This window comes from Peromyscus maniculatus, chromosome 5 (assembly GCF_049852395.1).
Source record: "Peromyscus maniculatus bairdii isolate BWxNUB_F1_BW_parent chromosome 5, HU_Pman_BW_mat_3.1, whole genome shotgun sequence".
Lineage (NCBI taxonomy): Eukaryota > Metazoa > Chordata > Mammalia > Rodentia > Cricetidae > Peromyscus > Peromyscus maniculatus.
Window position 1 is genome coordinate 121,990,057 of NC_134856.1, and position 18,451 is coordinate 122,008,507.

The following is an 18,451-nucleotide window of genomic DNA, read 5'->3' on the forward strand; positions in this document are numbered from 1 at the left end:
TAAGTAAATAAATAGATACGCGAGTAAATAAAATAAATAAACGAACAAAACCCACTGTACGGGTCGCTGTTAGCGGTGGTGTGCCGGTTCAGGTCCGTTCTGGGATGCTCACTGGCATCTCAGACCCAGCAGGGCAGCATGGGTCTCACTCTGCTTGATCAGAGCCAGGTCGGCGCCTTGTGCAGGAGCAATGCCCGCTTCTGTGCAAACTTCGAAAGGGCTGGTGCTTTTTACCGCCAAGGTTTCTGTGTAGAAACCTCAGGAAACAGGGATCTTGCACGCTCCGGGGCCTCTACCTCCCAGTGAAGAGCTTGCTTGCTAGAGAGAGTCAACTCAATAGAAAGCCTGCGGGCCAGTTCGGACCACGGGGAGGAGAAGAGATGAGGGTTAGGGGTTGGGCACCCGCTGAGAGCATTTCCTGGGCTTGCTTCCTGAGCTCCAGGCTGGATTCTTGTTTTAAATTCGCAAAGTCCTAGCAGATGAGAGATTTGTTAACTTCAGAACGTTTCACCGAAGTTCTTTTCTAAAAATCGCCCTCACCTTACTGAGGTGTGGTTGGGGACAACGAAGTGTCCCCGCTTTCCACTGCGCCCTCCTGTTACTGCCTGTGAGGGTCCAGACAGCTTCTGCCATTCAGTTGCTTTTTTGTTCGCTCGGCTTTCAAATTTTAGTGTAAACCATTGACTGTGTGAAAACAAGTTTAAACCTCACTAAAAGTGACAGCTTAAGACAATTTATGTTTTTGAGCATATTAAAATAACTTCAAAAACAGCCATTTAACACGACCTCGGAAAAGGTATAAAGATCAATTTCTGGCCATACCGCAAATATTGTTAGAATGTTTTTCGTCTCTATCCTTTCGAAAGATTCCTAGAGCTAATCCTTCAAAAACATAAATGATGGGCCCATGAGTCAGTTTAATGGGTACAAGCACTCACTAAACAAGCCTAAAAGTCTGAGTTAGACCCTGCAGAGGGCAGGGAACAGACTCCCGGGGACTGGTGCTCTGACCACCACACAAACAGAAAATGTAATTTATACGTTAAAGGCCGATTAATTTGTTTGGGAGGAGGGAGGAAACAATACCACCACCCCCAACATACTCAGCCCAGGGTGACGGTGCAATCCTGTAACCCCAGCAGCTGAGAGAAAGATCCAAGAGAATCAAATGTTTGGGGCCATAACAGGCTACAGGAGACCCGGTCTCAGAAAACAAAACAAGAAGGTTTTTAGGTTGTGAAGAATTAAAATACATGGTTCAGGTTGCCTTATAATGGTGTGGGGGTAAAATACATTAGTAAAAGAAGCTAATCAAAGTGAAAATATAAATAAACTACGGTGTATTGATCCCTGTCTTGTTGCTTTTAATAACTTCTCAAGATTGAGATGCATTTCGACTGTAGGGTTTGGAAGTATATAATCTCTCCCAAATTCTGAAAATGATGTTTCCTGTCTAATATTTCAAAATGAATTTTCATCTCTGAAGCACATTTAGGTTGGGTTTGGTTACCACTTTTTCGAGACTGGGCTTTCTTTCCTGCTGCAGTGTTTGCATTGACCTAAGATACTCTGCGTTGGTTGGTTCCTGCTGGTCACATTCTTGATCACTATTTAATCCGAAAGCACCTGTTAATTTCAGGAAGGAGCAAGTCTCTCAATTTGCAAAGTTTAGGTTAAAATAGGCAAATTAACTACATCGTCTTGGCATCATATTTTCTAGGAGCCGATATGTTCAGGACTGGGTAGACAAATGGCCAGGCTTGCATGTTTGGGCTTATTAACAGGGATTGTAGATACATGCGCGCAATATGCTTCTTGTTCATGTAGGCAAATGTTTTCTGTAAGCATCACAGCATAAAATTGTGTCTGGTTGTAATAAAAGTCAGGCTTTACACAAGGGATGTTTGGAATGTAGGAGGCATCTATCTATCTATTTATTTGTGTGTGTGTGTGTGTGTGTGTGTGTGTGTGTGTGTGTGTGTGTGCACATGCCACAGTGCTATTTGGAAGTCAGAGGATAAGTTACAGGAGTCACTCCTCTCCCTCTACCATCTGGACCTTGGGGATCAAAGTCAGGTCCCCAGGCTTTGTGGCAGGCTGAGCCACCTCTCCAGCACTGTATCCTTACAAAGAAAACCATAATACAACTTATTTTTGTCGTGGGGCTCACATATTTGGTCTCTCTTCAAAAAGCAGCCTGTCCTTAGAACACACACTTAGGTTAAAGAAAGTGGTTGAAAACTAAGCTATTAAAAATCTGTCTCTCAGGTGGGTCAAGTCTGTAATCACAGCACTGTAGAAGACTGAGTTAAGAGGTCATCCTGGACTACATAGTGAGACTAAAAAAAATAGATATGATCTTTCTTCCCTTGACTAAGGTGCCATGTAACACTTTATTTTGTGGTATCAGGGTTGTATTCGTAATGTTGGGTCCAAGTCTGGTTCAGAGGGACCACACCACTTTCTGAAGGAGAATCCCTTCCCAGGGTGCTTTTCTTTGGTCAAGATGAAGCAGGGAGCCTATCCTGGTGGCTCACACTTCAATCCAGCCTTCTGAGCGTTGGAGGCTAGCTTGGGGTACAGGGTGAGTTCCTGGTCAGTCGAGAGTGCAGAATGAGACTCTGAAATCAAACCAAATTCAACGCCGACCCTCATAGTGACTCAGTCTAGCAACTTGGTCAGATTCCAGAGGGCAGTAAACTTCACTGGCTTCAGCCACAATGGTGCGAGTTCAAAACACTCCTGCAGGTGCACACTTTCCCTGCTTTACCCGCATTCCCTGCACGTGTGCGCCCAGGCGGCAGGGCAGCCTGACCTTGCTGTTACTTGCGTGCTTTCTAGAATCACAAACCCCGGGAGGGAGGGAGTCTAGTAGAGATCGGTAGCAGGTTCTTCCAATTGGAGTTCCTGGAGAAGAGTGAACTCCAAGAATCACCTGCTACCGATCCTCCCTTTGATCTCAGCGGGGATCTTGGGCTAGCTGGGGAGCGAGCTGCGCTGCGCAGCTGGGCGCGGCAGACACAGGGGTAGCAGTATCCTTTGAAGCCTCAAGATGCCAGCGGTGAGTGACATCGGGGAGAGGAGGTCGGGAGGCCGAGGGAGCACTGTCCTCGCCGCGCTCCTGCTAGGCAGCCCCCGCTGGCACAGAGGCCCAGCACCTTTCGTTCGGCGGTCCAGACAAATCCTTGGGGATACCGGGGTACCTTGGGGCGCAACAACCTCTTGGGTTTGCTTGGTGCTGGCTGGCAGCATTCAGGAAGACGGGGGAAACAACAGAGATCCTGATCCCCCTCTCAAAGCCACTGGGGAGGGAAAATGGAGAACTGGAACTCCGCAGCTCTTTTGAGAGCACTATTCAGTGCTTTTCCTGAGGCGCGCTTCTACAGACCTCTTTCTCTCTTTCCCAGTCCTGGTCACCCAGCCACCGGCAAGGAAAGGACAATCCTGGCGACAGATAGGGTCTTAATACCCCTCGAGCTCCCACTTTTACCTGTCATTTGTTAGCACGCTGGTGAAAAACAAGTCTAGATGGACATGGGTCTTTGACTTCTTCTGTTTATACGTAATGATGGTAAAAATATTGCAAAAAAAAATACACTTGACATTAGGGATTTTGATTAAATTCCTACAAATAGGACTATTAACCTAAAGTAGATTTTCTTTAGTTTTGCCGTGTGTGAGACAGGGTCTCATTTGTCCAGACTGCTGTAGGTTCTCCACGTAGCTGAGGATAATTTTGAACCCTTGGTCGACCCCCCAAGTAGTGGGATTACAGGAAGTACCACCGCAGCCGGCTCCAGCAGCCATTTAGCAGAGATTTACTTTGTGTACCCCTGTACTTGCCCATGAAATTGTAAGAGACTGGGGGCTATGTGTAAAGGCAGAACCGTCAACCAGGCACCGCCCCTTGATGAAAATGTACCAGCCCACTACAGGTTTGGAAACTTGCCTGTGCTGTGGCTATTTAAACCTTGACATTTCACTATATAAGCCCGAACTTTGTCACAAATAAAAGGAGCTTATGTTTATCCTGTACGGACATTTATTCAGGCCCCCCCCCCCGTTTGTGAGATGGTGCTTTGTTTCCACAGACCACGTCCAAGGAGATAACATTAAAAAATAACCCACTCTCTTATCTAAACCTATGATTAGTGATATGTACAGACAACAAAACCTGTTCAAAAAAGCTGCGTAAACATTTATTTTTAGAATTTGAAATGAGGTTTTTATTCCTCTTTTCTTTCTTTCTTTCTTTCTTTCTTTCTTTTTTTTTGGTTTTTAGAGACAGGATATCTTATTTCCTTTTTTAAAGAACATCTTTTTATTGTACACAGAAAAACAAAAATCCTCTGCAGTCTATTAAGGAGGATACTGGAACAGGCAAGACCCAAGGTGCTTTCTGGGTAATGATAAAGTTTATTTTCTATTTTATATGTGTTATAGTTGGGAGTTCTGGGTGGCTCCTCAGCCCCGTTGTTCCTTAAGCCTGGAGCAGAGAAATCCTGGCTTACTCTACTGTGGTATCACATGCTAACCATACCTGGGGGACTTTCCAGAAACCTACCGTAAATTATCCTGTGTCTAGCATTTATTCCGAGTAGAAGTAGCCAGCACTGAAGACAACAAATTCAATGCCTATCCTCAAGGAACTTAGGCCCCACAGAGAGCCAAGCACCAGCTGCCCAAACTTGATAGAGCAGGGCTGTAGTGCAGGAAAGCACCTGGCCTGCTCGGTTTAAGGCGGTCCTGGAAGCCCTTCCTGTCAATTGGTACTGAAGAGAAGGTGAGGCTCAGGAATCCTGACATAACTGTGTGCAAAAGCCTGAGGCAAGCAAGACCTCACCTTGTTCTAGATATTAGCTTTCTTTTTCTCTCCTCTTTTGTTTACTGACCCTTAACCGGTGAGCCTGGGCTTGAAGATTTGGTTTAGACTTGGGTGCTTTCACCTGTTTACCCATAAGTGAAGAGTGGTTTTCCTTAAGTCCATCATTGTCGAACCACGGGGAGTCTGAACTCTAAGAAACCCCAAGGAGACACAGCTGCTGCAGGGGCCCCACTGACCCCACATCTGGAACTTTTGTCTGGTGCTAATGAATGCTCTGATGTTCTGATAAGTGATTATCAATAGACACTACTATTTTCTAGTTCCCATGTCTAGACCTTTTGTCTAAAGCTAATGAAAACTAATATTTTGAGTGATTGTCAACAGACATTTTGCTATTTTATAGTTCAAGACTGATGTCTTTATTGTATTTTTGATTTATATTATCTCACACTGAGTTATAATTATTATTTGCAGTAAGGATGTTGGCACAGAAGGTCTTTCTCATGCTAGACAAGTGCTCTACCACTGGACTATATCCCCAGCCACAAAATTACATTTATTCATTTCTTTAGTGGTGCTGGGCCTTGAACCCAGGACCCTGGCTGTGCTAGGTGGAAGCTCTATCATTTAGCTACATCCCCAGCTCTCACAGAATTTTTGTTGAGTATACCATTATTTTAAAATATTGATATAAAATGAATGTGCTTTGGAAAATTAATAATCCACACACCATCTCCTTTCCAGCTTCAGTCTCTTGTCAATGATGCATTCCATGGCAAAGGATTTCACATAATAGAAGAATATCTGCAGCAGAAAGAGAGTCACGTGCCTCAAAAATACAACCATCTCCTCCTACACCATATTGACAGACTGATAAATGAGGCGAGTGGTTTGATTTGTTTTGAGGCCTGAAAAGCCAATGTGTGTGCAATGGGAAGCATTCTGAAGTCAGTGTGTTCTGATGCCTAGGAACTGGATAAAAATGAGTTCTGGAATTGTTCCCTGCTGCTGAAATGTATCCAGAGATTCTTCAAAGATGACCCAGACCAAGAGGAGCCCTTGCTAATTCAGCAGGGACTGATCCCAAAGATAAGTGCACTTTACATTTAGGAGGCTTGGGGCCCTTTAGAAAATCAGGATGAGGGATTGAGGGTGCTGCCCAAGAGTGAAGCATGTGCCTAAGGCGTGTGAGGCCCTGGGTGGGGGTGGAATCAAATAATAACTAGTATGCTGGTGTGGTGGGGTTGCATGATTTTAATCCCAGCACTTGGAGGCAGAGGGAGGAGGATCTTTGAGTTAGAGGCCAGCCTGGTCTACAGAGTGAGTTCAGGACAGCCAGGGCTACACAGAGAAACCCTTTCTCAAACAAACAAACAAAACAAAACAAACCCCAAACAAAAAACTACCATGAATTTAATTAGATAGTTTGATGTTTTTTCTTTTGAAATCAAATTTGAAAAAAAAATAGAGTCCAACCTTGTTGCTTCTGTCCCATAATTCATGTTGGACATTTCAGTTATTATATCTGAAGTTCTGGGGGATTGAACTCAAACTCTGCATGTGCTCGGTAAATGCTCCACACTTGAGCCAAGTCTTCACCCCTCATGAAGAGCATTTTGAGGAAATATGGAATCACATAGTTTTGTAATAAACAACCACTGTTCTCAACAGGCCTATGTGTAGTGATGGCATTTTGCTGGCGGAGGGGGAACAGGGTCGGCTGTAGACCAAGCTGGTCTCAAACTTGCTAACAGGGTGGCCTTGAAATTCTGCTCTCCCTGCTTACAGCTTTTGAGTTCTGGGCATAAAATTTAAGGCTTTCTGCATGATACATCTAAGTTACTTCCCAAGACCATCTTTATTTTTAAAATTGTGTGTGTGTGTGTGTGTGTGTGTGTGTGTGTGTGTGTGTGTACACACCCAGAGGTACTAGATTCTCTGGAGCTAGAGTTTATAGGTGGTTGTGAGCTGCCAGACATGGGTGATGGGAACTAACTCTGGTCCTCTGCAAGAGCAATTGTTCTTCCAACTGCTGAGCCATTTCTATAGCCCTCTATATATCAATATCTAGATTTTTTTTTTCTGAGACAGACTTTTGCTATATAACCCCAGGCTAGCCTCAAACTTATAGCAGGCTTCCTGCCTCAGCCTCCTAAGTGCTGGGCTTGCACACAGATGTATGCTGCTAAGCTCAGCTAGTAATAGCATGCTAGTTTCAGAGACTTTGGGGAAGATGAGGTGAACAGGGATCTGGCTCTCTATCTGAGTAGACTTCCTGAACATGATCAAACATAGAAAGATCATAAAAAACTTCCCATTGATCTTGACACACCTCTCCATTCTTCTAAATCCTCAGTCTAAAAAAAAAAAAAAAAAAAAAAAAAAAAGGAGCAAAGATTTTTTTTGCTTATCCAAGTTTCATGAGTGACAACATTTTACTGCTTTTTAAGATTAGCCAGGTAGTAACGGTGAGTACGTATATCAACGGCAGCTGGAAGCATCGCAGTGTACAAACCTCACTGCTGCTCTCACTCTACAGAGCAGAGCGAAGGAGGTTTCTGCTGCCCTGTTTATGGGAAGGAAGGTGCAGGGAAGGAATGCAGTGGCCAAAGGCAACCAGGAGAGGGAGAAGTCTCTGCCCTTCCGCCTGGGCTGTCTCGCTCTTAGAGTTTACCAAGACGCGATTGGGCCAAGAAAGGACCATTTTAAAAGACACTGCCACTCATTCTGGGGCTGCCTCTTCCCGGGAGAGAGTAGACTGTAGGTTTGCCCAAACTCTTTTCTGGTTTTTTGTTTTATTTAATGTCATTGAGCATATGTTGTGTGTCTAGTGCATGTGAGTGTGGTTGTATGTGCGCCACTGTGTGTGTGTGTGTGTGTAGGTGTGTAGGTGTGTAGGTCAAATGACAACTTTTGGATGTCAGTTGTCTCCTTCCTCCATGGATTCTGATAAGGAAACTCAGGTCATCAGGTTTGATGGCATGCACTTTTACCCACTGAGCTTTTAAAATGCTACAGAGGGCATTAATGACTATGTTTTAGCTGGGTCTGGTGGCTCAGGTCTGGAATCCCAGCTATTTGGGATTCTAATGCAGGAAGATTGTAAGTTCGAAGGAAATCTGGCCTGCGGAGTGAGTTCAAGAGCCGTCTGGGCAGCTTGTACATTGTCTCAAAATAAAGGGTAAAGGATGTTCCTTTATAGTAAAGTCTCCTGTGGGGCTTCTCCTGCTTTGGGGAGTTCTTTATAATGTTTCCCTAATAAATCTATGTTTGCTTTTTTTTTTTTTCCAACAGTAAAAGAAAAGAACAGGTAAAAAGAAAACTAGGGATGTAGTTCAGTGATAGAGCACTTGTCTAGCATGGATGAGACCCAATATCCAGTACCACTGAAAACAAAAGGCATGATTTAATTTTGTATTTGATGTTCCTTAACTCCCTGGTGCCCTAACTTGTACAGACAATAGAGGGCAAGGAAGAGGAGATAAACCTCAAAGGAAACAGCAGGGACGCCCCACAGGCACTTTGGAAACTAAGCTGGTTGCTAAGGAGTTGTGAATTGGAGTATGCCCCAACCTGGTTTTCTTCTCTAGGTCTTAAAGGCTACATCAGCCGCTTCACTCATTTTTATGACATAAAGCCTTAAGCAAATTCAGGAAGTGTTTGTTTTGGCTCACAGTTTGAGGGTAAAGTCCATCATGATGAGAGTCACAGCTAGAGGAGCACGAGGTAGCTGGTCACCTTGCAGCCACAGTCGGGAAGCCCATGGAACTGAATGCTGGTGCTCAGTTCTTGTTTTTGTTGAGTCTAGGACCACAGCTTGTAAGACAGTGCCATCCACATTCATGATGGATCTTCCCTCCCTGGTTAATTCTTCTGGAAACAACCTTGCAGACATACCCAGAGGTGTGTTTCCATGGTGATTCTACATCCAGTCAAGTTGGCAATGAAGGTTAATGATCACAAATGCTCTCCCAATGTGTAAAAAATGGGTCCCATCAAATCCCTACTGGATTTTGAAATGGAAGTTTCCATGTTCTATCCAAACTCTATTTGCTGATGAGATTGTCACAACTATCTCAGGCACCTTCCGAAGGGTATATTACTTCATGTACATTTTGACCAATGAGAACAGATAGACATTGTCGAGGAGAAAGGGATACTTGATTCTGTACTGTAAAACTAAGTGTAGGCTCAGCACACTTAGAAATTAATTCTACTTCATAGAGCAAGAATTCCCTGCAGAAAGCCAATATCTAGCTCTGTCCCTAAGACCCAGGAGGACTCAGCATCATACCCTTAAGCCATTACTATTGTCCAGTGAGGAAGCTGGGCGTCTGGTAAATGATGTACCATTGGGATACACAAGAGGGCTTTGAGAATGCCTCTTATTCTTTTTTTCTATTATTTGTAACAATTTTTAGTTTTGTTTTATTTTATAATTAATTTAATTTAATTTTACATATCAGCCACGGATTCCCGTCTTCCCTCCCCGCCCCCCAGCTTTCCCTCCCCAATCCACCCCCAATTCCCACCTCCTCCAAGGCAAGGTCTCCCCTGGGGAGTCAGCCCAGCCTGGTAGATTCAGTTGAGGCAGGTCCTTCTTATTCTTAAGCATCAAGATCAACTACACAGAACCATCCCCCCTTTCCAACTCGTAATTTCCATCAATGGTTCATGCCCCTCATGCTATGTTCAACTGATGATTTATGACTTTATATGCATGTATTTTCTTACCCTCCTTTGTGTATGTGTGTTACTAGAGATTGAACCCAGGACTTTGCATGCTAGGAGGGTTCCCTAAGCTATATCTCTAGACCTGTTTTTCTGTTTTTATGAGTGGCAAGTTTCAGCAAAAATGGTCCAAAGATGGCCCACACTTTACTGAGTACATCTATTTCAAGATGTCAGGGAAGTTATTTTCAAGTATTCTAAGCATAGCATGAAATTGAACTGATATTCTTATGGGGGTAAAATTCCAATGAGCCAAAAGCTCTTAGAAGAAGAAAGATAACAAGGCCTGAGGTACAGTTTCTATAGTCATGAAGCAATGCCCAAGCTGTTCATCATTTTGTTTAATTTGGTTTTGTGAGAGGATCTCACTGTGTAGTTTAGACTGGCCTTGAATGCACAGAAGTCCTCCTGCCTCCTCTTCCCAAGTCCTGGGCTTCTAGGCATGCTCTACCACACCTAGCTCATTCGTCTTTTTTGATTGTTTGCTTTCTATAGCTTCTCAGAGCCATACTATTGCTCTGTGCTGCACAGGCCCACCTAACCCTGAACTCTCCGGCAGCCTCTTCTGTGGGTGTTTTGGCACCAATCCTCATCAAGTGTCCCATTTTTACTGATGTGTGTGACTTATCCTAATTCTAGACTTTCTGACTTGCTCTTGGTGGATGGGAAGCCTGTATCATGTGAGGGAACAGGTGTTCGGTTGCTTTCTCTAGTGGGAGATTGTCTTATATATCTTGTGAGGTAGGTGGTACTCATTCGGGCCATGGGGTTCTATCAGCATCTCTTCTGTGCACATGGTTTCCTGGTTTGAGACAGTCACAGGATTTCTGATGACAAACATCATGGCCTCAGATGCCCTGCTGACTACTGCCCTGGGAGACTTCCTGGACACTGCACTGGTAAGGATGGGAAGGTTCAAGGGACGATGCCAACAGTGATGGGCAGGAATCTAAGTGATCTGCAAAACTTCCTTCTGTTTTAAGTTCAGATTTAAAAAGAAATCTTTTATGAAGTTGGACTTTTATAAGATGTGAATTTTAAAAGACTTTTATGATTAAGTCATTGTGTGAAAGAGTAACAGACATTAATATATTCAACCAATGACATAGGAAACTGAGAGTTCATTTATTTTATATATTCTAACATGTTATTTGTGTGACTGTAGGGAATGTGTTCATTTTAATGAGGTAACTGTAATTCTAACAGTCTTCTAGTGGGTTTTTTCTTCAGTTTCTGTCCGTTAGTATTCATGTGTTAGTGTTGGAATGTATGATGCTTTGAAGTAACAAGCTGCACTTTTCCTTCCCGTTCATCAGGTCATTTCCAGGCACAGCAGGAAAGGTACGCATATGAGCAATTACTAATTGGCTATTTTTCATGAAGAGAACATCTTGGCACCGATAGTTTCAATGCCAGGCAAGGGTGAAATTTAAACACATCTAGATTTATCAACCACTTGACACAGTCCTGCTCTGATGCAGGAAGGCATTTTTTTGTGAAGCATGTCTCAGTTTTCTGCAATGTATTGGTGGCTCTGGTCACTGCTGTGTGGCAATCCTCTGTTCAAGTAGTAGAGAGCCATTTTGTCTCCAAAGCAGCAGGAGTTTTAGCTGGGTTTGGACCTGGTTTCTGCCTAGGTTCACTCGCTAGAGGCTTGGTCCAGCGGGGGCCTACTGTGAAGCAGTTAGATCACCATGGCACAGCTCTGTGAAGGGATTAATCATGTGTGAGACTGAACTAGAACTCGTGAGAACAGGAACTAACTGCTGGAATTACTTATTAGAAAGAGTTGGGCTGTTGCCTTTTGCTTTCACGCTGCCCACGTGACCTCTTCCACACCGTGTTCCTGCCACTGTGACTCCATCCACCATGGGTTCCTCCCCAGAAGTCACAGACTATGCCGCCATGCTTTAGAGCCTCCAGAGCTGTGAGCTAAATCATCCTCTTTTCTTTGTTAAACAGACTCAGCTTCAGGTATCTGGTTATAGCAGCGGACAGTTGCCCAAGACACAAACCAGCAAGGTTTAGCTACTATTGACTTAACTTGGAACTGATATTGATTTACTTTGGAGCCAATGAAAATAGCTTTGCCTTTCTAGAGTGTACAAGGTAAAATACCCACAAGGCAAAGATTTGTTCCATTCAGTTCCAGTTAAAGGGTAGTTGGCATTTTGAAATATGATCGCCTGGAAGCAAAGATGCACTTGGGATGTTTGAGAATCCCAGAACATGTGGCCATCACAATATGAAATGTCATTTTTCCCGGGGTGCCACTCGGTTTTAAGAAGCTGTTAATGTTATGTTCCACAAGGGATGGTGATTGAGGAAACTTAGCACCAGGAGTTTAGGTGCATACTGCACCTCTGAGTACTTGGGAACAATTGCCAACTGCATGGTGGTAAGAAGCTATGAGCAGCAGAAGCATGGGCAGCTATTTGCTCACATCTCAGTAGATCAGGGAGCAGAGATGAATGCTGGAGATCTGGCTTTCTTCCTTTTCTTTCCTTTTTTCTTTTTCTTTCTTCCTTTTTCTTTCTTTCTTTTTTTTTTTTTGGAGACAGGGTTTCCCTGGCTGTCTTGGGTCTTGCTCTGTAGACTAGGCTGGCCTGGAACTGACAGAGATCTGCCTGCTTCTGACTCCTGAGTGCTGGAATTAAAGGTGTGTACCACCACTGCCCAGCTCGAGATCTGGCTTTATTCATGCTAGCCCCAGCCCATGGAATGGTGCCACCCACTGAAAAGAATATTCAAGCTAATTGTTTCTAGAAACAGTATAACAGACACAGAAGAGAGATGTGACCTAAGTGATTTTTAAATGCAGTGAGGCCAGCAATGAAGACTAGCCATCCCAGTCTCCGGCTGCCCTACTATAATTTCAAAGCGCATCATTAGGGGGTGGGTGGGCATGGTCAGAACTTTTGAACAGTTTGTATCTCTGACTTTAGTTCAGTAGAATTCTTGCCCTGCCTTCTGTCCACATCATAGCCCTGCTTCATTCTCTTGTGTTGTTGAAGCTATAGGCAGGAACCTGTGGGTATATGCACACACACACACACACACACACACACACACACACACACACACACACACACACACATACACACACACACACACACACACACACACACACACACACACACACACACACGGTTATGTTACATGGCTCATGAATGCTGAATCCAATCTTCAGGAAAATTTGCTCTTTGATTATTTTATCTATGTGCAAAAATTCTCAGTTCTGACACTATCCACTCACTCCATTCCTCACCAGTGCTCAGTGTGTTTAGAGTTTTCAAGTTTTTCTCAGAAGGCATTGTTATTTTCTCTCATTGCTTCTTCCCCAGACCTGGATTCTGTAAACATAACCTTCCCCTCAAGGCTCCTCCCCTCAAGGATGGTGGCGGTCAGCCTCTGCTCTCAGGTCTGCCCTCCACTCTTTAGTTGGTGTTGCAAAAGGCTGCATTTCACGGGCCCTCTTGCCAACTGATAGACTGCTCGATTTAGTGCAGGAAAACTAATGTGGGGGAACAAATAGGACATTTCCTCCCCTCCTTCTGTTGGGGTAGCACCTTCTTAAGTATCTTCATTGTCCTTGTGGTTCTGGCCCAGCTGAGTTTTTCTTCTTTCCTTCCTTCCTTCCTTCCTTCCTTCCTTCCTTCCTTCCTTCCTTCCTTCCTTCCTCCCTCCCTCCCTCCCTCCCTCCCTCCCTCCCTCCCTCCCTCCTTTCCTTCCTTCCTCCTTCTTCTCCTCCTTCTTTCTCCTTTCTCCTCCTCTCTCCCTCTCTCCCTACCCCCCCCCCCCCCCGTAGCTATCACAAAACACCGGAGAGAAATCAATGTAAATGAGGAAGAACAGTTGATTTTGGATCACAGTTTCAGAAGTTCTGTGGTCAGCTGACCCCACTGTTTGGGCCTGAGATGAGACAGGATATTAGAGGCATGTGGCTGAGAGGCCATTTCACGGTGGCCAGGAAAGAGAACAAAGGGCTGGGGACAGTGTAACCCTTGAAGGAACACCCATCAGTGGCCTGTTTCCTCCAACCAGATCTCCCCTGCTGCCCTTGGGTAGCCCATTGAGCTGTGAATTCACCAATGAGGTTAATGTAGCCATGGAGTCGTCACCCTCAAGATCACTCACATAGCACCATCACTACCAGTTGGGAACCTTCAGCATGCAAGACTTTGAGAACGTGTTATGTCCAAACAGTAGTGCTGGCCTTGACTGCTTTCTTCTTAGGACCCTCAGTGCTGGGTCATTAGGGAATGGTGGGCAGTGGCTACCTGCTGGTGTAAATCTGGGGGCTGCCTCACTGTTCCAAGCTTGCCTTCTCAGCTTTCCCTATCTTTCCAATGATTCTCATGTATTACACCCCTCGGACTTAAGTATCTACAATGGCTGGAAGTTTTATTTACACTTTTGTTCTTGCTTATGACTATTTAGCCTGGTGCTTTCTCATGCGAGTTTTCTGCAAATTTATTTCCTAGTTTGTGTTGTCAGCTCCAGGACAATCGGGCAAATGCTTCCCACTTTTTAACAAGGTTTCTTGAAATATTTCTCAGAAGTTACTTTTCTGCTACCTCTTTGTTATCTAAGCCCTCCTGCGTCACAGGGCCACATTCTCTCACTTTCTCTAGCTTGTCTCAAAATGAAACCACGACACTTGTCTTGTCTGTATGTGGGACACATGCAGACACCTCCAAGAGTCTTGCTGGCCAGCTGGACTCTTAGTAGAACCTTTGAGTCTAACCTCGTGGACAGTTTTTTTTTATGCTTCCCAGTTTGGTCTCCCACAATTGTGTGAGTTATACTGGGGTAAAAGGTATATACTTTGTGACAAATAACTTACATGTTGAGATGATACATCTGAACCCACCCAAATTATACTCTGACCTGGCATTAATTCTTTGTGGTGTTCACTATTATTTCCACTTACTACCTTAATATAAGTCCACAAACAAAACTGTAAAAGGTAGCTCTCGTTTAGTTATGTGTAAAATAGTATCTCTCAGTCTATTTTTTTCTGATCTATAACTGGCTGTGGAAATTTCTGTGTTCTATTAATGGAGACCAACTTATTTAAAAGTTCCTGCTTCAATGCTATAGACTTATAGCAAATTTAATTTGTATATTATGTATGATATTTGTATTATTATGTAGTGTCAGTTCATATAAACCATGTAAACAGCACAGCCCACATGCCTGCACTCAGAACGTTGCCCACTGTAGCCAGGAAGTGGCTTTGTTCAGGTTACAGCATTGACAGTGTGGCTACCCACACTTGGCTCAGGCTGCTGTTGCAGTCTTTTGTGGGTATTTACAAAAACAAGTGTCTGGCAGCCTGGGGGCTGCTGTGACCCAAAGCTGGCTGTAACCTGCCCCTTGCCTCGACTGTCATCCCTGCACTGTGCACTGCTTCCAGCTTGTACGTCTGCCTGCTCATAGGAGTCAGCGCTGACTCTTTCCAGCATCCATTTGATGCTTTGACAACTGCACTTTCAGGGGCAATCCAGATGTTGGATTCCTTCATACGTAATTTAGGATTCCTGGTAGCAGAAAGCACCGTGAAGCCCTCCATTCAGCAGGAGGTGAGTTGTATCAAAACCATAAGTGAACGGTTGCTCTGGAAAACTCAGAGAAAGCATGCATGCGGTTTCATTTTGTTTCTCTTCCCTGAATCCTCACTCCAATTCTGAGCAGGCTCTGAGCACTTTGAACTGCATCTTGGACGCCGTGCCCCGGGAAGAGAGAAGGAAGCTCTCCTCGGCAGAAGGCACACGCAGTCTTATGTAAGTGAACTCACACTCAGGTGATGGTGTAAGCCCCAAATCTCTGTACCTTTCTTTGTCCTCTGTCCACCACCTACTTCATTCCTTCCTCCAGCGTGTACCTTGTGAGTTCACCAAGTATCAGGCTGAGAAGGAGTAAAGACCAAAGGACAGACTTTGCCAGACTATGCTTGTAACATTCAGGGTTTTCTTCTGTTTGTTTTGTCTTTTCAACACTTTTGTGGGCCAAAATGCTTTCTCAGCTGGTTATGTGATTGTGAACTCCATTGTTGACTTATGGAAGGATGTCAAGGGGCGTGGGGGGGGGGCACACACACACAACACACACACTCACGCTCTTAATTTTAGTGGCCAAGTTGTGGCTACATAGATCTTAGAATGTGATATTTGAAGATATGAAGATGAGATTTTTCACAGAGCTTGGAATGTGACATTTGAAGATACAGTTTTAAAATAAGGTGAAGTGAATTGCAAACACACACCTGTTTTGAAATTTGGACTTAAACACACATCTATGAGGATGGCTAGCCAGCAAGGAGGACATCTTGGTGACAGTGACCATTCCTGTGACATGCCATGGACAGAGTGCCATCCACAGAATGAAGTACCTTTTCTGAACAGGGGCTTTCTGTTGTCAATTGTTAGTCTATGCCTGCTGTGACTTGGGCTGAGTTAGTTATTTAAAAAAGTCTTGACTGGTAAGAATCACCACTCTTTATTTTTTGTTGTTTATTTTTTTTGAGACAGAGTTTCTCTGTGTATCCCTGGCTGTCCTGGAATTGGCTCTGTAGACCAGGCTGGCCTTGAACTCAGAGATTCACCTGCCTCTGCCTCCTGAGTGCTGGGATTAAAGGTGCACGCCACTGTCACCCAGCCCCAAGAATCGCCACTCTTAAGAGACTGTGGTCATTCAGTTGCTGTGATTAAAGAAACAGTTATGTATCCTGGAGATGCCTAGCTGCTTTCTGTTATGTTCTTGTTGCCTGTTTGTTGATCTAACAAATATTGTGATCATATTTACTGTTTTTAGAAGGTCTGGAATGTCTGGACTTAAGTCAGAGGCAAAACCTACAAATATAACATTGAGCAGAACTTTCAGGGGTGCTCTTTTAGGGCTTTATTTAATTGTAACAAATCCATTTGTTGTGAGAAATAGAGCAAGGTTTCTTTGGGAGGTAGTGTGTGTGTGTGTGTGTGTGTGTGTGTGTGTGTGTGTGTGTGTGTTTGGGAGGTATTTGTGTGTGTGTGTGTGTGTGTGTATGTGTGTGTATGTGTATGTATGTATGTACATGTGCACCTGCATGTGTGTACAGCTCATTGACCCTGGTGCTCCTTAAATAAGCTAGGTTGGCTGGCTGAGCCCCAGAAACTCTCTTCCTCCTCAGACCTGAGATTACAAGTTTTTTAGGTAAATAGTTAATAGAATAATTCCTTGTGGCTTTTTCAGACATCCATATTGTTTATTTTATCCACCTCCTTCCTCCTCTGGTATTTCCCTCCCTTCTCTTCCCTAAGGAACCCCCTTTCCCCATTTCCCTCAGCAGACCACTTGTACTCTGCCATCCATCTCTATTGCTTCATGGCCCCTCCCCCCACCCTCGAATGGTTCCATGTTAGTTCCTGGCTTCTGTAGTTCTACAGGCTATCAGCTCACTTCTGAAGATTCTGAAGATTCACTTCTAGCAGCCTCCAACAAGAGAGGCCATTCGATGTTTTTCTTTCTGGGTTACCTCTTAGGAACTTTTATAATTCCATTTATTTACCTGCAAAGTTCATGATTTCATTTTTATTTACAGTTGAATAGTATTCTGTAGTGTATAGAGGCCACATTTTTGTTATCCATTCTTTGGTTGTAGGGCATTTAAGTTGTTTCCATTTCCTAGCTCTATTGTGAACAGAGCAACCATGAACATGGCTGAGCCAGTATCTGCAGAGTAGGATGTTGAGTCCTTTGGGCCTATGCCAAGGAGTGGTATAGCTGGGTCACCTGGTAGATTTATTTTTAGCTTTTAGATTTTGCCACATTGATTTTTTTAAATTTTATTTATTTATTATGCACACAGTGTTCTGCCTGCATCCCTGCAGGCCAGAAGAGGGCATCAGATTTCATTACAGATGGTTGTAAACCATCATGTGGCTGCTGGGAATTGAACTCAGGACCTCTGGAAGAACAGAGGTCTTAACCTCTGAGCCATCTCTCCAGTCCCCTTTGCAAACATTTCTATAGGACTGGTGGGTGTTGGAGAGAAGACACTGGTTTGATTTTTCGTATTGCTGGTATTCCTATGATGAGATCTGGGCACGTGGCATTCCTTTGTTAGTTTTGAGCTTATAGTGGATGGGGCTGGTCAGAGGAGAAGAGGGGTGTGGGGGAGGGGGTGGAGGTGGGTCTAGAGGTTAGAAGTGGCTTGGGTGGGATGAAGTCAGGTAGGCAGAGGGGACTGGGCTGCCATACAGGTCATGCTTCCTGTTGCAAGCCCAGACTGGGGTGGGGTAGATGTCTGAGTGGAAAAGTTGCATATGACATAGGAGAGCTCTGTGATTTGATGGATTGGTAGCGAGGCTACTGGCCCAAGCCTAGCACTCCTCTGAAAGGAAGCCAGGCAAGGCTTCTAGGCTGATGGGTTGTGAGACCCAGGCTAACTCTGGTAGACTGTGGAAAAGGCATGAAGGAGGAGGTCAGGTGTGCTCACCAGGCTAGACCCCGGAAGAGGACATGGGAAGTCTGAGTAGAGAGTGGGGTGGTAGAGGCAGAGCAAAGGGCCCTGCATGGGTGGACACAGGTAAGGTGGGTCCTAGTGCGAGCCTAGAGTTGACTGCAGAGTAGAGGTAATGGGACTATGCCCGGCTGGAAGTGTGGGACCCTCTGGAAGCCTAAGGCTGGCTGCTCTTCAGGCTTGGAAGGGATGGCCAGACCAGGCAGGGACACCAGCTGTGGAACCCTAGCTAGATATGGTAAGTTTTAGAAAAAGTATGGGGTGGTGAGGACAACTTACCAGGCTGGACCCTGGAGGAGGGTGTAGATGTCTGGCTTTTTAATGTGGCCTCTGTAGCCAGAACTCAGGCCCTTATGCTTGTAAGGTATGCTCTTCACTGTTTAAGCTTTCTC

General features: G+C 44.5%; 1 protein-coding gene across 1 annotated transcript in view; it reads left to right on the plus strand.

The window, feature by feature from the left end:
- The first annotated feature begins 3,052 nt into the window (after positions 1 to 3,052).
- Positions 3,053 to 18,451, plus strand: part of Sycp2l (synaptonemal complex protein 2 like) — a 61,209-nt gene continuing 45,810 nt past the window's right edge. Inside the window, exons 1-8 of the mRNA XM_076573626.1 lie at positions 3,053 to 3,199; positions 4,335 to 4,403; positions 5,570 to 5,707; positions 5,795 to 5,914; positions 10,351 to 10,455; positions 10,873 to 10,897; positions 15,056 to 15,141; positions 15,254 to 15,342. Of these exons, the coding sequence (XP_076429741.1) occupies positions 3,053 to 3,199; positions 4,335 to 4,403; positions 5,570 to 5,707; positions 5,795 to 5,914; positions 10,351 to 10,455; positions 10,873 to 10,897; positions 15,056 to 15,141; positions 15,254 to 15,342 (779 nt within the window). The remainder of the gene's footprint in view (positions 3,200 to 4,334; positions 4,404 to 5,569; positions 5,708 to 5,794; positions 5,915 to 10,350; positions 10,456 to 10,872; positions 10,898 to 15,055; positions 15,142 to 15,253; positions 15,343 to 18,451) is intronic.